This window comes from Scomber japonicus, chromosome 8 (assembly GCF_027409825.1).
Source record: "Scomber japonicus isolate fScoJap1 chromosome 8, fScoJap1.pri, whole genome shotgun sequence".
NCBI classification, from domain to species: Eukaryota; Metazoa; Chordata; class Actinopteri; order Scombriformes; family Scombridae; genus Scomber; species Scomber japonicus.
The window spans coordinates 23,917,631-23,942,456 of NC_070585.1; the positions used below are offsets into that span (position 1 = coordinate 23,917,631).

General features: G+C 40.3%; 1 protein-coding gene across 1 annotated transcript in view; it reads right to left on the minus strand.

Annotated features, from left to right (window-relative positions):
- Window positions 1-24,826, minus strand: part of slit3 (slit homolog 3 (Drosophila)) — a 244,885-nt gene continuing 220,059 nt past the window's right edge. The window contains exons 29-38 of the mRNA XM_053323379.1: window positions 21,174-21,313; window positions 18,490-18,583; window positions 17,779-17,916; window positions 16,519-16,759; window positions 15,054-15,184; window positions 2,405-2,559; window positions 1,872-2,017; window positions 1,215-1,372; window positions 388-596; window positions 1-274 (exon numbers count right to left, since the gene is read on the minus strand). Coding sequence (XP_053179354.1) covers window positions 21-274; window positions 388-596; window positions 1,215-1,372; window positions 1,872-2,017; window positions 2,405-2,559; window positions 15,054-15,184; window positions 16,519-16,759; window positions 17,779-17,916; window positions 18,490-18,583; window positions 21,174-21,313 — 1,666 coding nt within the window. The 3' untranslated portion in view covers window positions 1-20. The remainder of the gene's footprint in view (window positions 275-387; window positions 597-1,214; window positions 1,373-1,871; window positions 2,018-2,404; window positions 2,560-15,053; window positions 15,185-16,518; window positions 16,760-17,778; window positions 17,917-18,489; window positions 18,584-21,173; window positions 21,314-24,826) is intronic.

Sequence of the window (24,826 nt, forward strand, 5' to 3'; positions counted from 1 at the left end):
ATGAACAAACTACGGTGCTGTTACAACGGACATTTGGAACAGCCACATTCCAGGGCCGTCTCCATCTCCTCGGAGTACGAGGTGCCGTCGCTGCAGCGGAAGACCACCTTCCTTTTTCGGCTCTTGGTGGCGCCACAGCAAACACCAGGGGGCGCTGCTGTCTGGCAAGATCGAGAACAATCCATGCGTGGGATTTTGCTGGTAGACGTGCACGTTCTCATGGGGTGATGGCGTTTCAGCGGCTCCCTCACCATCTCTCCTTGACATGTCACCTCTGAAAAGAAAATCCCATACGATTCAATTTAGATGTACTGAGATTTCTCAAATCTAGTATCTATCATTGTCTCCTGATTTAAATCCCCTCTTTTTACATTTCTTCCATCATACCTGGGTTACAGGATGGTCCAGTGTACCCTGGTTGACAATGGCAGACAGGCTCTCCTGCCTCTGACACACGACACTCCCCGTGTCCCCCGCAGCGCTGCCCCCTGCAGGCTGGAGGCTCCTGTCTTCGGTCACAGAATTGACCTTGATAGCCTTCACTACACTGGCAACTGTAGGACTGACCCTTCGGTACACACAGACCATGAACACATCTGGAGAGAGAAGGAGAGAGGGAAGACAGATTAGAGGAGGTGGGCACCTGTTGTAGATGTGAGTTTTTATTTGTGATTGCTTAAGAACTGGCTGACTGGCAACTGACACTCAAGACATGGAAACCATCACTGACTAAAAAACTTCCCAGGGAAATACTGCTGCTGTGTGAATGATCAAATACTGGCCACTACTTTTTGGTTTTAACAGCTAGTTAAGTTTCCATGCTTGCTTTATCGGATAACTCATCAACATGTTCTTTCATGAACTATGTTAATCATAAAGGGTTGTGACATACTGTTTTAATAAAATTAACTAAATTAACTAACTAAGATTAAATTGTTTTGCCTCTAAAATGTAAGAAAAAAAAGCCAATTAAAAGAGCTCAATTTGGATGTTTTATCTGATCAAAACTCATTAAACCACATGTAACCACATTTTGTCTACTTTTCAGCACTTATTTTGTAAAAAGGAACACAGACTTGGTTTGTCTGATTAAAACATTTTGTTCGTGTTGAATTGATAGAAGCATTCAGAGACTCACTCATGAACGTACAACTACTACAGTATGAAGGTAACATAACTACACAAACTGTTATTTCCACCCAGTCTCTGCCTACCTGCTGTTCTGACAGGGAGTCGGTGCTGTTGTCTGGTCACACAAGGTCCCACTACGTCCTGGAGGACAGTCACATGTTACCCCTGTCTCGGCACCCTCTCTGCACGCACCCTGTGCACACACACTGCAGGTGTGACATCCTGAAAGAATGCCATCAGCCTGGTGACAGGAAAAGAAAGAAAGGAAATACTGTTAGGAGATGCTGAGTTGAAGAGCCATTCAATGCTATTAACCTTTTAATAATATGATAATAATATTTGGATTTTACATTAATCTTAATCATCAGTGTAAATACAGTACTAAAATGGATAGATGATGCCTGTATTTCTTCAGAGCTGCTACCAGTGTAGCTGGTGTGACCTCAATATGGTTATTGTATTGTATCAGTGTTTTCCACAATTGCTCATTTTTGAAATGTGCTTTTTTGGTTTGATTTTGGAATTGCCCAAAATGCTGTTTTTCATTGTGTTTTCATCCCTAGACATGGCTGGATGTCTGCTCTCTTGCAAAACATGACTTTCTTTACTGATATGTTGAAATGAAACCTATGGCTTTAAAGGTTGCTTTATACCTCATAAAGAAATAAGGCAGCACAGTATGAACAAGGCCCCTTTGCCACATGTGAACTTTCCCCCCATGTTATTACCTTGGCATCAACCCCTTGTGGTCGTCCTCCTGTGGCTCTGTAACTCAGGTCCTGGGGCTCCCCGTTGATTTTAACATTGTGGATACAGCCATTGAAGGCCTGAGGGGAACGTTCAGGGCCGGGACGTAGACCCAAGGCCACCACCTGGGATGGTACGCCTAGGAGAAGAAAGAATGCAAGATAGGGGGCTCTCATTACACTTCAACAAAATCATGTTTGCTTTCTAATTCTTAAGAGGAAAGACTAACTGTTCTCGGGGGTATGTCTCACTTTCCTTTTAAGCAGAAGTTCAACAAAGAGTTCTCTGTCCCCCAACCACATCCTCTTCTTTTGTGTGGCGGTGTGTGTGTGTGTGTGTGTTTACATGTTGTGAGTAACTATTTGTGTGTACTTGTGCACAGCAAACATGTGATCACAACCATAGAAAGGCAATTAAAAGCATGCAAAATAACATCTGTTTGATTTAATACAAATGCCCACAAATGTGGATATAGAGAATGTGCGTGTTTGTGTGAGAGTGCGCGCGTGTGTGTGTGTGTGCATACCTCCTATGTAAAGCTGGGTGTTGTGGTCAACAGAGGGCTGGCGTGCTAGCTTTCCCAGGCTCTTGGGGGCGCCATTATCCACAACCAGGCTCAGTGAACGGTTTTGAATCAACAGCTCAACCGTGTGGAAAAGGCCGTCATTCACAGTCTCCACACTGTTACAATCACACACAGAAAGAAAGAAAGAAAGAAAGAAAGAAAGGAAAGCTTTTCAGTATGGTTTTTATTATGATAAATTGCTGTTGAATTCTACACCAGACAGGAGAATTAGGGAGGAAAAAACACGATAGAGCAAATTGGAAATGCTAGACAGAAAACAGACTCTAAACATTTTCAAGTCAAACTTTGTTTTGTTGTGTTTGCAAATCAACCAAACCAAATTAAAAAGAAATTTGTGTTGAAATGTTATTCTCAGACATGAAACAGATTGATCACAATGCAACACAGTGTTCTTTTGGAAGAGATTAAAATATGTCCTTAATCTAGACCCTGGTTTCCAAACATGAGGGTTGAGATCCAGACTCTGCACACTTGTTTATTCTGATGGGCTTGATCCTTGAAGTGAGACTAAACAGTCAGGCTCAACCAGTTTAGACCCCCGTGTTAAAGAAAGAAGACTTTCTACTACAGCTCTGATATTTTTCAGTAGATTTTTTTCCATTGAAGGGGAGCCTGTAACAAACCAGGATCATGACCTTTTGCACCGTGTCTGACCCTGGGAAGAAAGTGTGGGTGTTTGTGTGTGAGAGAGTGTGTCTGAGATTCCCCCACTAAGTGGTTTTTTGCTGGAGGGGAGACAGACAGCTATAGAGACAGTGGTTTGGCACAGCCGAAAGAGAAAAAGCAAGAGAGCGGCAAAGAGAGGTGGATGGCGGGGTGGTGAAGTTGACTGTGCCTCCGTTCACCCAAGTTCTTCCTTCCCCGAACCCGGAGAAAACAAGCAGAACAGCAAAAACACAAAAGAACCAAGTGAAGCCACTCTTTCCGTTGGTGGTCTGCTCCAGACACCCACAACTACACATCAAGACAATACTTGCCTTTGTCTGCAACCTCTGATTGACTAACAAGCTAAGGAGCCTCATGTCAGCTTTGATTGACAGCTGTTTATAGAGCTTTCAGATTACAGTGATGTTACATTAACAGCCAATGAAGCAGGGTTGTGAGTTCTGGAGGCGGGCCAGTGTGACTTTTATAGAAAATGCTGACAGTAGAAAAAGGAGAAAAAACAGAACAGAGCAGATGCAATAACATTATAGGAAGAGGAAGGAGAAAGATTAAAGAGGTGAGGAAAATATTATTATCATGATTACATGGTGAAGAAGCAAAACAATGAGAGCATGGAGAAAAGAAAGAGAATGAGAATTTATTACACAAAGCTGATTAAAAACAGAAAACACATTTTTCTTCCCAGATCTTAAAAGGTCATGAAGTAAAACTGCACATGAAGCTATCAGAATGTTTAGCTTTATATGTAGAGCAGTAAGTAAGGTTTACAGTGGTGAAGGAAGTATTCAGATCCTTCCCTTAAGTAAATGACAGTAATTAAGAAGCAATACCACAATGTATAATTACTCATATACAAGTACAAGCCCTGCATTTATCTTAAGTAAGAATACATAAATATTACCAACCAAATTTACTTAAAGTATTAAAAGTTAAAGTATTTATTTTGCAGAAAATTGGTCCGTGACAGATATATTAAATCAGCCGAGTATAGGAAAGTTATTCCTCTGAACATTTCTTTAGACCTCAAACAGTTAGTTATTAGATGGAACTGCTAACATCTCAAACTCAAAATCTGTAAAATGACAAGGAGCCTCAACAACATACAAGAGTTATAAGCCAAAGGGTTTAGAAACTACTGGTATCATCTTTTACAGTGTTTTGTATTTTATATTTTATTATTAATGTTATTATTATTATTGTCATCATCGTTATTATTATTAGTATTGTTGTTATGGTTATTAATATAAATATCTAATGTAAAAGTATCTACAGCTGTCAAATAAGAGTAGTAGAGTAAAACGTGCAATATTTAGAATGAAAATACTCATGGACAAGTACCTAAATTCGTACTTAAGTACACTACTTGAGTAAATGTACATTTACTTATGTTATGTTGCATTCCACCACTGAAGGTTTACAAAATATATACATAAGAACAAATTAATAGTTATTATGAAGAATCAATCATTATTAATAGTGGGAGTGTAAATTGCATTCTCTCATTTGACTTTGTTCACATATTTGTCATATAGTGTTACCTGCGATGCAAATAATTAACTGGATAAGAGTGAGAAATAAAATATCTCAAATTGCTTTATGTGCAAATTGGATTAACGTGTTAGGAAAATAAACGATAAACCAAGTCATTTATTGCAGTCAACACTGACAAAAAAAGTTGTGTTTTTCTGCACATCAATGTAGTTCTGTATTTAAGCTGGTGGTTTCTAAAATAAGAGCTCTTTCTTCAGTGTAGACCCAACACAGACACATACATGGTTTCCATTAGGAGCCATGTAATTTAATAATAGTCTCAAACAGGCCTGCTGCAACCAAGCAAAATGATGGTCTACTAGCCTGAAAGATTAGCTCTCTCCCTCACCACACTTTTCTATACTCACTATTTATTCTCTCCCTTTCCTTTTTCCTCTCCTCTCAACGAATCTTCCCTCATCCTTTCCTTTCTGTCTCAATTTCCTCATTAACATCTTTTTTTCCTCTCCCTGATTTTTCCTGATATATTCCCCCTTTTCATTTCAACAATCGTTTCTGCTCTTTTCGTCTTCTAAGGTCTTCTGTTTCTTTCGTCCTAGAAGCACTTTATACTCATCCCTTTTAAATTTTCTCCAAGAGTCCAGAAAATTTAAATCAAACAAGCAGCTCACATAGCCGGAGACATTCTCAAATCGATTTTTATACACAGGTTTGAACTTAACATACTAATTTTGACAATCCACACACACACACGCACGCGCACACACACACCCAAACACTGTGTGAACGCTACACCTGCTGTGTGACCAAAGCTCCACCGGGTGGCAGTAGATGACTGATGCAGTTTGCCCACACGTTGGCCCTGCAGGCAAGTACGTGTGTGTTTGATGTTTGATGTTCACAATATCAGCCTTCATCTGTGTTTTGACAAGTGGATGTTTTCCAGACCCTGGTTGAGGTGTGTGTGTGTGTTTGTATGTGAGTCTACAAATTACAAATATATAAACTCTTGTGTATAAATGCAGGTTCAGTCTCTTTATCAGCACACTATGGAAATATATATTTTTGTGGATTCTGCATGGAGAATTTGTACTGCGTGATAAATATACACTGTTTGGGTCTGTCTGCGTGTGTGTGCATAGGTAAGTGAGTTTTAGGTTCTTTGAAGGCAGCTGTGTTGGCTTGGTGTATTAGTTAAAAGCAGCCCATTATGAAATTCAATAAAAACAAACACACAGCCGTAGCAGATTTCAACTGCCCGTCTTTCTTACTTTCATTGTGTTTCTCCAAACCCACAAGGGAGGTCAATTTCCTGTGAGTCCAGAATCAAATACACCCTGAATGTGCACATACAACCACAAATAAACTTTTCTGAAAAAGCACTTCCTAAAATCCAAAAAGTGGCTTTTTTAAATATAACTGAATCAAATACAATCCAGACGTAATTACAAGTTGTTGACTTTATCTCAAACTGAAAAAAATATTTGGATTAGAAACAACCGTGCAGATCCACTTACACTGTTAAATCTAATTAGGCGCCGCTGTCATTTACTTACAAGGTTACCTAAACCACATTTGCAGCGTGTGCACGTGTGTTTATGTGCATGCATGAGTGTATTTGACAATGAACTTTGTGTGTTTGTGAATGTGCATTTTTTGTTATTATATATTTCTGTGATCATGCTAATTTGTGTTAGTTTGTGCATGTGCAGAACTTACACAAAATGTGTGTGTGAGTGACTGCATGTATAAGCCAGTTTTATACATGTTTGTTAGTCTTCCTGTGTGTGAGACTATGTAGGCTTTCATGTGTCTATGAGCTGGAATATGTGTGTGTGTGTGTGTGTGTGTGTGTGTGTGTGTGTGTGTGTTAAGCAGCCCAATCTGATTAAAATGATGTTCAGCAGACAGGCATCCCAGTCCCATATTGCCGTGGTAACCTCAATTAGGCATTTCTGAGACGGCAGCTGCTGAACGGCAAGCTCTTTCACTGTTTTCTTTCCTTCTTTTTTCAGCATTCATTAAACCAGGCTGCCCAGTTCATATGAAATTTGTACTTTTCAGGGGTGGATTGTTAACGTTTTGATGTAGGGTTTCAGGAATGAGCGCTCGTTGTTTCAGGCCTATAAGGTTTCAGTATTAGAATGTTTGAATTGCCTCTGAGCATTTTAAACCTGAAATGTTCAAGGATTGTCTGTGTGTTTCAACCGCAGCCCTGTAGTTTTAAGAGCTGGATTCAGGTCAGACATTCAGTCACTTTACCACAAAATAATCGTGTAAGAGATGGTATCGAAATAGAAACTGTACGTAAGTTATAAACTTGTGACGATCCAAGTGCAAATGAAGATACATATCATAGCTGCAACTTTCTGACACAATTTCCAAAATCCTTTTAGATGACTGTTTCTCATTAGGAAAATATACAGCTGGGTTCATTTGTTAGTGTACAGAAAGTATGGCTATACAGTGACACATGATGTATTGTGTGTATGTAGGGTGGATACAATATGACTGCAAAATCCAATATTTGTCCCTCTAGTATTATTTACTTACAGAGAAGCATGTACACTGCTATACACTATCAACCAGAATCAAGTCCTGGTTGGTTAGGACCTTCACTCTAAGACATAATTCCTGACCAGCTTCCTACCAGACAACACCAACTGTTTTTAATGGAGGCAGGAAGCTAATGCTGAAACCTGCGCAGGTGGGAGAGTGTATAATATTTTATCTCATTTTGCATGGATTTGACAGTAGAATTTGTATGGTGAACAAATTTTCAGGCATTTCCTATTTCCTTACTCAATTGGCATAACAGTTATCCCTCAAGTTATGAAAAATTAAAAAACACTATTTTGAAATATTAAATGTCATATAACCCACATAATTATAAATGTGATGTTGTAGGTTTAGCACCTGTCTCTTCTGTTTCCTGACTCCTCTTTCCCCTCCTATTCTTTCCATCCATCCTACTTTCTCTGTATTCACTTTCGTCCTCTATCCATGCTCCTCTCTTTAACCATCAATTATCATCCCTCCCCACTCTACTTCTGTCTTTTCACTGTCTCCTATCTGTCCTCTCATCCATCCATCCATCCATCCATTCATCCATTGCTTCCACTGCTTCCACCTTCCACTATCATCCTTTCTCCTTTCATGTACCCATCCATCCCTGTATCCCTCCCTCTGTCGCTTGCTGATGAATAACAGTAGATGTGCTCTCATTGACCTGATGGGAGATTAGTGTGGCATTTAGTAAAGGGCAGCACATTAATACACAACAAACACACACATTCTCTCTCTTTCCTGCACACAAACACACACACACACACACACACACACACACACACACACACACACACACGCACACATACACGCACGCATGCACACACTTAACACTGTGTATGCATAACCGCTTTCATCTGTTGCTAATGAGGGCACAGTGAAGGACTTGTACACCTTCCCCTATCGCTCTTTCTGTCACTCTCTCTCCCTACACTTTTCTTCTTTCTATAAATCTGAAAGCCCACTTCTGCACTTGTACAGTGTAAATTCGTTTTCTTCATCATTCTCTCTGCATCTTTCTGTCTGCCCTGTTAATATTCCTCCTCTTTTTTTGTATTCCTCTATTGCTCTCCAATTTCTAATCCAATTTCTCTGTTCTATTGCTGGCTGCACATCTGGACAGGTGTGTGTCTATATGAATCTGTCATTTTTCTAAATGTCTCTTTCAGTTTATGTCTTCTCGTATGTTTGTGTGATTCCACAAGTATCAAAGTATCGAATCTACATGTGTAAGCTGCAGGCCTCCTCTTCCTCCTCCTACACCCACCTTCCTTTATGGTGTAAACTTGACCTAATTTCTTAGATATAGTTGTCCTTTTGACAGTCAAAACCTCGTAAACCAAAATTTTAACCGTTACAACTGAGATGACTCACTGATTACTCCAATTACCAGCATTAGCTTTTTTCGTTATTGTGTCATGGTCTGGCACAAGCTTCTACATTCCAGCTCGTCGTCAAAAACTGGCTAGAACGTAATGCCCTGCCTGGCTCTTTGGTTTCTACAGAAGATAACGAACCCATGGATCTCCCAGAAACATCCCAGGGACTGGCACTGGTCCCTGGCCCTCAGTTGTTCAACCGCAATAACTTTATGGACAGTGCCATGTTTAAGATGTGCCAGAATTGCAGTGCTCAGATTGTGGTGGTTAAACAGTTACGCCATTCTGGACAGTATCAACTGAATGGTGGCAGGACGTTCTGCTGTGCCTGCCTGGCCATGCGGTTTGAATCAGTTTAAAGCGTATTTCCAAATTAGGGCAGATAAGATAGGCCATTTGCAATGCTCAGACTCATGCAATCAAAAGATGGCACATACAAAGGAATACATAGAGGTTTGTGGTAAAACGAACCCCAGGCTTTGAGCTGGGCCTCGTCTGCTTCCAGATTGCTAATGCTAAACATAACATCGAGACAGTGTTTACTTAGTACTTAGCATTGTGTTCAGACATGATTTCATTCTATGGATCTCAGTTTCCTGCCTTTGCTTTAAATATTTCATTTTTTTCTCTCTCTGTCATGTTCTTTCTGTTTCACATTCTTTTCTCCTTTGTCCTCCATATTGACTCTTACTGTATTGCATCTCTCATTCAGTCTTTTCCTTCCTGCACTGCTGTACTCTTTCTTTGTGTCTTAATCTGTCTCTCTTTTTCGCTTTATTTCCTCACTTCTCTCAGTTTTTTTGCACTCTGTCTGTCTGTCTGTCTGTCTGTCTATCTGTCTGTCTGTCTGTCTCCCTCCCAGGCGTGGCCCTTGTCAAACTAACCAGACCAGACAAGGATAATTCCCTGACTCACTCTGTGGTTAACTTTTCCCCTCTCTTCTTCCTCATCTTTCACTCTATCCCTCTGTCATCCCTTACTCCTCTCTCATCCATCCTGCCGTTCAACCATGGCTCATGGTCTTTTCATTTCGACTGCTTCTATCCATCTGTTTTACCCCTCCTGTTTTCTCCTCTGGCGGGCAACCTATTCTAGCCAGTTATCTCTTCATCGTGTTGTCTGCTATTTCATTCATGCCTTCCGTCCAGCATGAGTCCATCCATCTGTCTTTCTGGCTGTCTCTTTATCTATGCCTGTCTTTCAAGTGATCAATCTGTCTTTCTATGCATCCATACATCCCTCTACGTCTGTCCTCTTCTCTCTCCATCTCAACCTTTTCAACCCAGTCTCCACCCCTCCCCATCTGTGCCATTGCCTAATTAGATTTACTCCATCGTTTCCATTCTTTCATTCTACCCTTCCTTCCGCTCTAACCACCCCTTCCTCTTGTCCTCTTCTTGCCTTTCAGCATGTGTCATGTATCATGAACATTAGCACATATTCTGGTTAAGGTCATATTTGGGATAAGTGGCTCTTACACATCTACACACCCGGATTACAAACCAACTTCATTTATGTGAATAAACAGAACATTAGCACTGAATTGGAAAGTGCACAAGCGGAAAAATGTTAACAAACCTAGTGTGGAAAGTCGTTGTCATGGTCTTCAGACCCAGTTGAACATTTCATTTTGAAAACATCTGCCCTGCTGATGTGTCCTTGAGCAACTCATAGTCCCACCCAGCTCCAGGGCTGCTGCACTAAAGTTAACCTTGCGCTCTGGACTCTGAGAAACAAATTCACCTACATGGTTTAACACAGTAACCTGACGTGCCAGATGGTTTGTTACACAGAACCATCTGAGAAGTTGTCCTTGGAAACTGTTTGGAAAAGGACAGGCACTTTCAAAAATACTTGGCAGGTCATTGGACGAACCATCTGTCTCTTGCCATCTATCACTGTCTTACCTGGTGAAGCAGCTTGATTCACAAGATCATGCAAGAATCCTCACAGGACGCAGACAAGCACAAAACTTGCAGCCTGACAAGTTGGATTCTCCTATGAACTCATGATGTTTAACCTGCACTGACACAACACTACTCAATACCAAATATTACTAAACATAATGGAGGTAGGTCCATTCAACCTAACTATGCTGCAGCAGATACCAAACAAAGTTAAATAAGCTAATCACATTACAATATAGCAGAATCACTGTTACTGGACAATAACTACTAAATATGGACAAAGGAGAAATACTGCAGAGTAAGTAAAAAAAAAAGCGTACATGATTTGTTCATAAACATTCTGAAATTCTATATGCAAAGTCAATAAAGCGAGGGTTTGAAGCAAAAGGCAATCTTGTCATACACAGTAAATTGTGGCTTTAATTCTTTTTCTCCCCCAGCAAATTGGAGGATTTTGAATATGACATGACGTCCTAATCCTAAAGTCAAATTTATTATGAGCTTGCTGCATGTTATCATTAGAAGCAGTAGACTACCAGTACCGTGTCTTTCCTCTGTGACCTTGCCTCCATCCACAGAGACATTTGAAGAGAGCAGAACGAAAACCATAAAGCCAGACATCACATACTGAGAAAATCACTGATTGAAATATATAGAAAGAAATAGAGAGTGTGAATGACAAAGCAATAAGGGTGTCTCTTCCCCTTCCTCTCCAGCTTCTCCACCTGTCTCCTTTTTTCTCAAATCTTGATTCATTCAATTACACGAACATCTGTCTCTCTCTTCTCCTGCTTTCCTACATTTGCAGTTGGCATTACACTGACTAAAAAGTGGTACAAAAAGCAGTTTCACTATGTATACGATACGCAGCCATTTCTTATTGCAATTAACATTTTTGCTTTTTCAAGTTGAAGGTTTATTCTTTCTATGCAGGGCAACTTATTTTCATTTTGGTCTAATGCATCATCTGCTGCTGTGAAAAACTCTTTGAAGATTTGAAAATGTGTACTTTAAACCAATCTCCTGTTTTGACAAGAGGTACTACAATATGTTCAATACAATACTTGTACATCCCATCAAATAGAGTGTAGAGACTGGTAAAGATGGCCAATCGTCTTGCAGGTTAATGTATTTAGTAAAGCAGCTGTCATAATGTTGTTGATAGAGGAATGTGTTACATATAGTCAAGTGTTTTGCATGACATGCATATTGTCTGTGCTTGTGTTAAAGCTGAGTATCCCTCAGGACAATACATGGTGTTGAATCATGTATCGCATCATTTGTCCCTCTCTCATATCTCTCCCTCTTTCTTTCGGCCACAGACAGTGCAGACAGCGAAGCAGACAGAATCAATAGCAGCCAATCAGTGTCAGACAAAGATGGACATGGACTGTCTTTCTCTCTCTCATTGTCTAGTTGAATGTAAAGTTGGTCAAGCCCTTCTTTTTCTCTCATTCTCTCTTTCTTTACTGTGTTTTGTGTGTTCCTTATAAGCCATGAGGTTCTATATAGGCAGGAAACCATTGTATATGCACCCTAACTCCTCAGAATTTTCACACAAACATTGAAATCGCTTTACACTCCTGCAAGTTACACAACCTGACAGCTTGCAGGTCCTATTGTCTTTTTGTTAACCCTTCTAACTCCAGATGTGTTCATTTGAGCAATGACTGCTTTATCCTCACCAAGCCACGTTCTTTTCTTTTAATGTTACCTCCTTTTTTTGCAATCCCCATGATTAGTAGGAACAGTAAAAAGAAATGCTTTATTCACCGTCATTCTGCTCCCAGACTTAAGAACTTGATTACCGTCTCTTGCAAGCCTATGTCTCCCAAGTCCAATTCTCGAGTTGTCTTTACCCTTTTCAACACTCGATCACTGTTAAACACATCTTCTTTCAACAGGAATTTGTCACCTCCCATAATTTAGATATGTTATGTCTTACTGAGACCTGGCTCAAATCAGGACATTGGTGCCCCCTGGTGGATATATTCCCACCTAACTATAACTTTCTGAATGCCCGATGTGTCCCATTTACAGCTGGATCTTTTCATGGTTTCAAGCTATTCATTTTTAAAATGGAGGGTGACATCCCAGTGTGTTATATTGTTATCTACCAAACCCCTAGATCAAATCTGCTTTCTTCCCTTATCCTCATTATTCTAGGTTATTTTAACATTAACATTTATGACTCCTCTCATTCCTAAGCCCCAGAATTTCTTAACACTGCTAAATAATTAAACAGAGTGCAACATTTTTCTGGCCCCACACATGACCAATGGCACACCTTTGAGGATTTTTAGGTTTGGCCTGATTCTGAACTCCTTGCATATGTGTGATTTAGTTTCTCATCACTATGTATAATTTCTGATATGGTTCTACAGTCAATATTGACTTCTCAGAAACAAACTATACAGTCTCTGATTTTTGATGAACATTCTGTTGCTAGATTTTCAACTCTCTTCTTTGATATGTTCATGACAATTACTAACTTTTGTAATATTAGTGACTCCATTAACTGGTTTAATGATTTGTCCTCCTTAGCTCTTACCGTTGCTCCAAATAAGATCAGGTTAAATCCAGTTGTTAACTTGTCCCAGGGATAGATGATTGCATTCAATGCCGTAGAGAAGATTATATAAAGGCTGTTCACTACCGTCACATGAAGCTGCTATTTACCACGCTCAATCAACTCATCAAGGATGCAAGAGCAGGATTTTTTTCTGACCTGATTAATAAGTGCACTCCTAGGTTTTAGGTTTTTGTTTAATATTATTAACCAACTTCTGACTGTGATAAGGTCCTACATTTATTTGTTGACAAAATCATTGCACTTAGGTCAAATTTCAACCTCTGTGTTCATCACGTTCGAGTTACCTGCCCTGTCCTGCTGGCTGAGTTCGACCCTATTTCCACGCAAGATCTCTTAGATAGTTTCTTATATCCATACATCGTCCTACCCAAATTTCTTAAAGAGGTCCCACCAGTCATTGCCAGCTGCCTTCTCTCGATTGTCAATTGTCACCTCTGGCTGCAAACCTGACTATTTCAAGACAGCCATTGCCTTCCTTCTCCTCAAAAAACCTTGACTTCCGCCAAAAACATACCACTTAACAGCATTCTTATGTGTGCAAACAAAGGTAAATATACCATTTTAGTTTACTTGACTTATCTGCTTGCTTGTCTGACAGACATTAACATTATGTGTATTCCTCTGCTCCTTTCTTATGAGGGGTCCCACAAGGGTTGATCCTTCAACCTATTCTGTGTTCAGTATATACGTATGCTCCCCCTGGGTCATCTGTGTAACTCCTCCAATGGTATCTCTTGCCATTGCTATGCAGTGGACATACAGCTTTACTTCTCGGTTAATCCTAATTACCTTAATAACCTTACTCACTTTTCATGACTACTTAGCTTCTGTTATAAATTGGATATCTCAAAATTTCCTCCATCTCAATTCCTTGTGATTAGCCCTGACTGTCTTACTACGGTCAGTTACTATATTGGTCCCCTTGTGAGCAACATCAAGACCACCTCTAAGAATCTTGGTATCCTCTTTGACCAATATTTGTATTTACTAAGCTCATTCATTCCTATTTCTTTCAGGTAAGAAATATTACAAAACTCAAACCTTTTCCTGCTTAGACTATCGTAACTCCCTCTTTACTTATATTGCTCAGTCCTCTGTAGCTTGTCTCGAAGGGGCACAAAATGCTGCTGCAAAGCTGTTAACAAATTTTTAGCCCACATTACTCCAATTTTGCTGCCCTTCACTGGCTTCCAGTAAAACAGAATTAACTTAAAATTTCACTATTTACATAAATGGCCTAAGCTGATTAATTAATGAATTTGTCATTCTTGCTACACACTGTTGTATGTCTGTAAAACTGCTGTGTCCCACAAGTAACTACTGAAATAATTATCATGTTCTTTTCCTGGATTAGGATTGGTGTTTCCATAGTTTACCATGAGGTATCCATTCCTATGAAAATGTGAATGGAGTTTATTATAATATCCAAGAGCTTACAGCAACTAACCCACTGAATGAGAGCTTTTGTTTCTACTGTTTGAAGTTTTACCTAGAGAGACTCTTGTTGGGTTTCTTTCGGGTACATGACTGTCTGGTCAGGACTGCAAAGGAATTTTGGGAGTTCATGTTTGTTTATAGAGGGAAGTGCTCAGATATGGATCTGTGAGTGTGAGTGTGTGTATGTGGGAGGAAGAAAATGTCTGAGGAATTGTGTGCATGGCCAAATCAGCACCTACTTTGAGTAGCTGTCACTGAAAAGTCCATAAAGCAGATAAAAACCTAATTGAAACTGGAACCTTGTGTGTGTATGTGCGTACGTACTGCATGTGTGCTTTGTATTCTCAAGTACCATGACTGTACCCTGAACCTTTGTAAAACGTCATGTACAGGTTATACAGTAGTACAGAGTGATTTGATTTACACAAATAAACAACATAAAACATACCTCACCCTATATTTAAACCTTTAGCATATAGGCCAAGAAAAAAACTACTCTTCTGTGTGTGTGTGTGTGCGTGTGTGTGTGCGTGTGCGTGTGTGTGTCATACCTATATACAGTGGTGGGTGGGTAGTTGGCGATGTCGTAGATGAGTCGTATGTGTCCCTGGTACAACTCCAGTGCCAGGGGGTCATGATCTTCCTTATACAATAGAATACCATTGTCTTTATCTGTAGCCACCTGGAGATAAAGTAACAGAAGCAAAAAAAGTTTTAAAAAAAGAAGCTTGCATTTGAAAGCTTGTGAATGTTTTGCGTACTGCTGTTTGTACATTCTTACTGTTGGCTGTCAAGCATTGTGTAAATCTTCACAGCTTGTTTACCCTCAAGTTTTTCAGACCTGGCACTGAGCTCGTTTTATAGTTCTTTCAGATTTCAAGTATTGATGTACTTCTAAGATAAAGAACAAAAATATTTTGAATCTACATGGTATCTCACAACGTCAAACTGCTAAAGAACTATGAGAAAATGAGGGGAAAAAATGTAAATTCCACCACACACGTTCTTAAACGAGGTCACTCGCGCCTCCCTCCCACACATACACACTTGACATGTCACACTTGCTTGCGTGCTCTGCTAAGCGCTAACTAACTAACGAGTGGAAATGGGGCCAAAGGGCCAAGCACTTAACACTCTGGCTTCAATGGAGCATAGCCAAGTCAACACCTGCTAACAAGCTGCTGGAGAGAAGAAGAGAGTGAGACAGACCTGGAGTAAAGGAGGAAGAGATGCAGAGAACAACATACAGAGAGAGAGAAAGATAGGAGGGGGATGGAAGAAGAGAGTGATATATAGAAAAAGGGTGAAGGGAGGACAGATGAACTGAGAAAAGAGAGAAAAAGTGTTAAAGAAATAAAAAACATATAGTGATTTATGAAGTGCTGTGGCCCTTTTATTCTTTTTTTGAGTTTCTCTCCCTTGCCTCTGAGTCAGGGCCTCTTGGTAAAGTTTTAACAGCCTTGGCACTGACATTGAAAGCTCCTGGCAGGAAAGCAGAAGCACATGCTCGCACACACACATTCACACACATCTGAACAGGTGGTAAATATCAATTAAACTGCCCTCCTTTCCTTGTTTCTCTTTTGCTCACTTACGCTCTCATTTCCAAAGAAGAGGAAAATATGTCTCTATTACTTTCAGGTGCCTAAAATGTATACTCTGTGTGAATGTGTATGTGTGTGTGTGTGTGAGTGCGTACGCACATGCACTAGTGCTCAGTGTGCCATGGAAACAGAGGGTGTAGCAGATGTTTGCTTTGCTTCGTCGGCACTAAGTCCTGCAACTCTATAGGCTTGATTTGGGAGGCTCACAGCTCTATTTCAAGCAGCCCAAAAATGTTTTCCATGTAGCGCAGCAGAAAATGGCTTTTTACTCTTAAGAAAAGCAAGGTATTGAGCTCATTTTTAAAGTTTATTGCAAAACCAAAGCATTTCTCTAAATACCTGCACAATGACTGATTGTTAACACATCATAATAACCAAAACTTTATGAACAGAAATCAAATGTCACGCATACCTGTAATGAAATATGTGCAGTGGGACGGAGCTTCGCGCCTGGCAGCTCCACATACCCATCGCGACCCAGGAAGTGAACAGTGGCCATCTTGTCACATTTGTTGCCGTAGAAACCAGGCATGCAGCGACAGATGGGCTCCCCAGCAACCACCAAGCACTGGGCACCGTTCTGGCAATCTGATTGGTCACAGGGGCTGGTCTGCAGCAAGATCATTGGTGGAGGGTTCTCGCAGAACAGCCCGCTAAGGGATGAGTAGGTTAAACAGAAGATAACTTATTCATAGATCTTTAATGGGGTCGTTTGTTGTGTCTGTGTCCTCTGATAAAAGCTGTTTAGAGCTTGTTCTGTATTTTCCCTGATTACATTACATTTGGAGATTGCATCAGTGAAGCTGGGAGGAAATAGAAATGTTTTATCAGCATGACAGATTCTGAATATCTACTTCTCTCCCCCTGAATCTTCTTGAATCTCTGAACCTTTCTTTGAATTTCGTCTTTTTGCTCGTACAGTATATATCTTCATGTTTCTGTCAAATTTTTCTTATTATTTCCTGCACACCTATAATTTCCTCTCTCTCTCTTTCTCTCTCTCTTTCTCAGTGTCCCCTGTGATGAATTTGTTTTTCCCTCGCCAACAGACCCTGCTATAATTAACCACATGGAGCTGCATCTGCTGCACACACACAAACACACATGCATCCAGTGGGTCCAGACAGCACGTCCTTATATCAAAACGACAGAATTGATCTATTTCCAATGACACCCATAAAGACATAAGAGTGTTTTCAGCGCCCTCTATAGGTCAGATTGGGACCAGACCAGCACTTCAGAACAACCCAATGTTGCTTTCCAAAATAGGCTATATTATGCCCCGACTCGTGGTTGGAGGCATGGCACTCGTGGTTGAAGGTGAGAAGCGAACAGTGGTCTCCTTTTTGCCATCTAACTATCTTACCATCCACCCAACCCACCTCATCCTAATAAGGTAAATAATCAATATAAAACCACCGTATATTTACATCATCTAAACTGTGTCACATCCAGGGGTAATAATTACTACAGGCGCTAGATGTGTAGGTATGAATATATTTTAGAACTTTACTGTCACTTTTCTTGTAAGGACGGGCCGGTCCAGACAGTCATGTGTCTGATTATGAAGTGCCATCTGTATCTCCTCCCAGTCTGGCCCAACAGTGAGTAGGTGTGTTTGTGTCTGTTTGAATGATTTGCTCTGTCCATGATTTATTTCAATGACACTCACCTGAAACCCTGTTTACAGACGCAGGTATAGCCGTTGACAGCGTCCACACACTCTGCTCCATGTTGACACTTATTCTCCAGACAGTCATTATAGTCCTGCTCACAGTGTTGGCCAACATAGCCCGGTAAACACTCACACCTAGAGTGACATGGAAATAAGGATGGGATGACTGTGACCTTGCCAAATGCTTACAGATTGTTACAAGTCAAAAATACAATTACTGTATTTTATTTTTCTGTACAGAGATGTTACAGGTACAGGTTACATTTATACAGTATACATGCACAATATATTTTTTAGATTGGAAACTCCACATTTATAAAAACTTATTTATAAAAAAGGGTAAAAAACCCTTGAGTCATTGACACTACTTTACGTAGCACCAAAATATTAACTTATGAGGGCAAAGATAATGGCAATATGTTGTCAAACAGTTGATGATTTTAGTCAAAGGAATGTTTTTGTTTTCCAACCTTCACACAGGCTATGTGTTTCATGTGTTTCAGATTGTGTTTGTGTATGAATATGTTTATGTGAGTTTGTCTGGTTGTGTATTCGCCTGTTGAAGTGTGAAATCTCAGGGCACAAGTGATCACTCAGTTTCTACCTGTTTTCAGCTGCAAACAGTTTGATCTCAGAGTTTCTGTGACTTTCATAATGTGACCTGTGACCTTTAACCATTGTGTCAACCTCCTGCATGCTGTCACTCACCTGTAACTGCGACCAACATGGACACACTTTGAGTCATGCTGACAGGGGTCGAAACCATGAAGACAGGGGTCAATCACCTCCTCACACAAGTCGCCTGGTGACAAAAAATGAGGCTGAATATTTATTTTCTGAGTAATTAAAGAGATTTCCATGTGAGAGTACATCACCAATTGTATGTTTTTATGTATTTATCTTGTGTTTTTTCCAGCACTGTGACAGCAATCACATGTAAGAGAGAAAGACATTTGCAGTAGAAGGAGTGTAACAGAAAGACAGACAACAGATAAAGGGAGGAAGAAAAGAGATTGGAGGAGAAGGCAAGTCTAACATTTTCTCATGTACTCTCAACTTTAAATGAGAGTAGAAATGGAAGAAGAGAAAAAAAGAAAATAAGGGGTGGAAAAAGATAACATATATGTGTCTATCTTGTCAAAGGCTTCAGTTGATGTAGAAGTCCTACACTATTACACACACACACACACACACACACACACACACACACACATACACACACATACACACACACACACACACACACAGGCTCAAAGGGTGTGTGTAGTAGGTGATGTTGGTCATATGAAGGAAGCAGAGACTGAGAAAGGTCAAACACATTTCCATCGTTCTCTGCCTGTTTTAATCTAATCCTGCTGCCTAACTCCCACCCTGTCTGTCTCCACAACCCTTTTCTCAGGTCTTTTTAAAATGCATGTTTTTGTGAACTGCTGTATACTCCTGAACCTGTTGGAAATGACATGACATTCTTAAATTTGTAGCAAATGTTCATAAGAGTGTGCTATGAAAGTAAATTTAGGTTGTCTAATCTACAGTGAGTGCCTCCTGGGCAGGCTGTTTCACACTTTGGACACTTAGTCAAAGATGCCAACATTAATTTATCATGGATAAATTAACTGTGATACTTTGGTATAATTACAATCGTTGAATCGTTGAGATGATTACTGAAGAGGATAAACATGCTGAGAGTGATTTACCAATTGGCCTTTAATTTTTCCCCACTGCCAAACACTTAAAGAGTCTTACTGCAGCTCAGTTCGTAATGGAGGAAGGTCAGTACCCTCTCTCTGGCTCGTGCCATGAAGCAACTCAACAAATTACCAACCAAATACTGCCAACGTTAAATGCGGTTCAGACGCTGACAGAGCGTGGCAGCACTTTTTTTCTCCACACAAATTTATCACTTTTTATATTTAGCAATTTTAAAATGTTAAGAGTACATTAACAGTGTAGGCAAGATTCAAAAGGTAAATTTAGGCACTTAAATAATATACAAGATATTACCTAATTAATAGGCAAGCAAGTCTCAGAAGCTGAGAAACTGAATCAGAGAAAATAACCCCAAAACCTACTGGCTAGATTGTCAGGAAATTTTGTTTGGATATTCATGTCTCCAAGTGGATAGTTCTTCATCAGGTGACCTTTCTGCAGAGTACCACTTTCAGGCCAAAATGTACCTTTTTCCAAGACTTTGCTCCATGATAAAGCTCTTTAAAAACTACATGCTGATTTGTATGGAATGTCTTTTACAAATTTATTGTCTCCAGCTGATGGATCTTAATGTTCTTGGTACCCTCCTGACTATTCTTCTATTGCAGTCTTCAAGCCAAACGGGAAAAAATGCACACAGGATACTGTATCTCACAATCTAAACGACAGATTGGCATTTAATTTGTTGAGCACATTCAGCTTGTGTCCAATTAATTTAGACTGCACATTTCTCAATTCGGAATGACACTCCTTAGCTGCAGAAACTTTATATCAGCTGTTTAAAAGGTCTTGTGACCTTAAATCTTGATTCCCCCCTCCTCCCTTTTTGGTGCAAATATGACGTGACAGTCCTGGTTGCTGAGTTTGGAGAAAGCTGAGTGACTAGCGAAGGACTTTCCTCTTAATGTGACACCTGATGATTATGCCTTGGTTCACTGAGCTGAGTATATGTTCAGAGCCAAAGGAACCAGCTGTGTGTGTGTTTGTGTGTGTGTGTGCATGTGTGTGTGTGTGTGTGTGTGTGTGTGTGTGTGTGTGCATGTGCGTGTGTCTATGACAGCTGTATGTGGTAAGGTGCCTGGCAGTGTGAGAGGCTTCTGTATGCCAACAATGATAATGACATAGTATGTGTGTGTGTATTGACTGGGATCCAGTGTCAAAGGGGACCAGCTGTGTGTGTGTGTGTGTGTGTGTGTGTGTGTCTTAGAGGACACTGTCATAGACAGAAAAACTTAACTTAACTTCCCAGTCAGCACTTTAGCTCTGCTGGACTCCACCAAGTATGGGCTCCCTCTCTCTCTCCCTCCCTCTCTCTCCTTTGCCCTTTATCAGCCCTTTTTTTTACTCCTTTGCTTTCTATGTTTATTTTTCCCTTTCCTTCTGGTACATCGTCCTTCTTTTCCATCTCTATGTCATTCTTCCTCTCTCTCCCTCTCTTCCTATCTGCCTCTCTTGTGAGGCTGCTGTTTTAACCTCCTGCAGGAGCAGTTTCAGGTCACTGCTGAGAGGTTGTCTATCACTGACTTACCATCAAGTAAAGTGGAAAATATGATTTTGTGTGTGTGTGTGTGTGTGTGTGTGTGTAGTAGTGAATGGACTTCATGACCCTTCTAACCACTCAGATGGAAACACTGAGGGATTTCAGAAATATTTAATAATTGATGGTTTGTGCGTGTGTGTACCTGTGTAGTTGGGCGGACAGACGCAGGTGTAGTTGTTGATTCCATCAACGCAGGTGGAGTTGTTTTCACAGTCGTTGTCTTCACAGTCATCTGGATTTACCTCGCAGCGCTGGCCCTCAAAACCTGGCGGACACACACAGCTACACACACACAGGCACACAAAATGTACAATATTAGATAGTGACTGGGCCAGATCTAAGAACACATCCCTGCTGCACAACTTGAAATAAAATCAATCAACTGCTCAACTTTACTTCCCCATAAATTGTACTATAAGGGCTTTGAAGTAAAACAATATAAAATGTATTCTGGAGGGTTTTCTTCCACCCTGTGCTGGTTCTTACACATCACACGAGCCACCAAACATCTATATTTAGTGATCCAACAAGAAACACCACTTCATGCCTGATTTTATAGCAGAAGTAAAAATTCAAAGATCAAAGTTTAAACTATTACTGCTGCCACTAACCCTCCCTGACTATCTTCCACTGCACCAACAGTTGTAGAGAAGCAATCATTCCTTTTACTCATGTTATCTTTGTCTTTCTTTTTGGGGGATATTTCATTTATTAATCAGAAGTCGGAGATCCTCCTACATTTACTGTTTAATAATGGAGAAAGAAAGCCTAAGCATTTAATACCCAAAGCATTTCACAGTGAAATGGGGGAAACTCACATCAACCATCAATGTGTAGCACCACCTGGGTGATGCATGGCAGCCATTTTGTGCTAAAACACTCACCACACATCAATTTGAGATGGAGAGGGAGGGAAGTATTTTGCCAGCTATAGTGGGGGCTGATGAGTGGGTCAGATGTAGCAAGCCAGGTTAGAAATTTTAGCCAGGACCACAGGGAACGCCTTACTCTTTGCAATAAGTACCATGTGATCTTTAATGACGACTATGAGTCAGGACCTCGATTTAAAGTCTTATCCAAAGGAGGGCATCTTCTGTCCCCTTCACTGCACTGGGGCATTTGGGTTTATTAGGACCAAAGGGAAGACCGCCCCCTACACCCCCACACCACATCCAGCTGCAATTTAGTTTTTCCCAGGAGGTCTCCCATGCAAGTACACACCAAGCACACACCTGCTTGGCTTCAGTCATTCAGCTGAAACAGGGTACATGTTGGTATGGCTGCTGACTTTCATCTCTATCTCCACTTTCCACTCTTCATATCTCACACACTAAAACCCACACACTACCTTTAGGCAAACAACCCCCCTCCACACAATGTCTGATAAATCTGACCACAGCTGCACTCAGCAGCTCACCCACTCTCACGATCCTCTATTCTTGCATTTGTCTTTCACACTTTATAGAGACGAGTTCCTTTTAATGGATGAAAAGGGTTTTACAGCAAGGTCACTGTGACATAGTAAGCAAGGGGAAATCATTGCAGTACAAGTTTGCAACATTCATCAAACCGCACACACAGAGATACACTCACTGCTATTTGTGAGACACAGTATGCTTTTTTCTCCCTGCCCTGTCTGTGCTCCTCTCCTGCACCTGTAAAAGCTTTTGTTCATCTTTCATTCCTTTTATTTCACTCTCACTCAAATGACTCTTCTAATCTAACTTTGGTGCCTCGCAGACTTGTTCTCACAGTAACACTTATCTCACTTACTCTCCCTTCCCACACCTTACATGATAGTTGCTGGTTGCCCCCCACCCTTTCTGTCTGCTGGTTTTGAAAAAGCTACACTTAAAGCTGCATTAATTGATTTAGCCTAAACATAGCACATGAGAATCAATGTACTTATGAAGTTGATATGGCTAATATGATGAATGTAGATCCAATTTTCACTATTCTTTTACCTGTTTTGTTGTGGATACTCCCTACTAACTAAAGAGAAAAAATATAAGGGTGCTTGAGCTTGCTACATGTTCCATGATCAGACAGTCTTTTACTTTTAGACTAAGCTCTCTACTAATTCATTACAGTGTTAACTTGTGTAAATGAATTATTGACATTGTTTTTATATACATTTTGGTATGTATCATTGCCATGTATCATCCCTCCAAGTTCAGACATAATACATGATGTCTTTGGGTGTGCTTTGACTTTTATATATGTATATGATTTTCTTAAATTTAGTTACTAAATTAACAAGAAATCATTCTACTACAATACCTCCTACAGGAAAGGAGGGTGTAAAAAAATGAGTTATGAAAAATGAATAAGAAAAAATGGATAAAAGAGGAGGAATAACTCAAAGTAAGAGAATGAGTAAGACCGAAAAAAGAAAAGAAAAATTACATTAAGTGCTTTCCGTGAATAAGTGGGCAAGTAAGTAAGACAAAGACATACAAATGAGAGGAGCACTGCCAGCACTGACAGGGTCATAGAGCATTGTACCACCAATCAAATCCCAGTCATGACATTTAAACTATATAGTTTGACAAATGGGTCCCTGCTAAGAACCGAGGCTAATTGGACTTATTGAATATCCCAAACTGATTATATAATATGTTAAAATGTCAAAGGGGTCTGGTCTCCCACCATTTCTGTCTTTCTCTCAGTCTTTGTCAGAGGGCACATGTATCTACCTGTGTTGGTATTAACATTAAGAGGAGATCTGTAAAGGGCAAAGGGACCCCTAATAGCATTACCACGCAGGACGTTAAAGGCCAGACGCATATCAAAGCCTCTCAAAGGGCAAAGGCCTTGTTAAGGGGCTCAAGGAAGAGACAAACCTGGTTAAGATATTTATGACAATTTTCTAAATCAAAGTGGCTATTTGTCATACATCTGGGACAACGTGGGACTGAAACACTAATGATCTTGGCAGGATGCTAATGCACACACACACACAGACACACAGACACAGACACAGACACAGACACACACACACACACACACACATATATGTATTTGCATGTGAATAAAGGCAATTATTAAGCGTACAGATTCAATTTCACTACCAAGTTCAAAGAGTTCACGAGATGTAAAATATTCTGTACTTTATGGCATACTACACACAGTCTGTCAAATTTCTAAACCATCGGTGACCATTTTGATTACTTTTGGTCTGTGGCCTACTCCTAGAGTTATAATTTGTCTCTTGGCACTTAATCCAAAATAGTTTGGACACTCTTACTTTAGTTTCATAGCCCAAAAAGGACCAATAATAATATGATCAGGGACAGTGGAATATAGTGTTCAGTATTCTAGGTCATGGCCAAAGAACATTTCAAGATTTGCTTTCACAATTACACAAATAAGTAGATGGACTGTGTGAATGATCGCAAGAGCATCCTACACAAGCAAGAAATTCCCTGGATCAGCTGGGAAAAGACGGGTAAGAAAGCGAATGAGTGATGCTTTGCTCTCCACTCCCTCAACAACTGCCACTGAGAGGCTCTTGACCCCCAACGTCTCCAGTGGAGCAGCTCTGAAGGCAGGAGTCAAATGCTGTGATTGTGTTGGGCAGCTCCCAGGTGTGAATGTGTGAAACTGTATGAATGTGAAGCACAGAGTCCTTGGAAAGGAGCGAACGTGTGCGGCACACCATTTCTGGATGGATATAGATGATTAAAGAGGTCAAGTACATAATGAATTATGGGTTTCTGCTCATGTTATACATCTGCTTAAAACCCTAAATTGCTAAATTGTTACACTGTTTCAGGGGCAATTTGTTTTTCCACA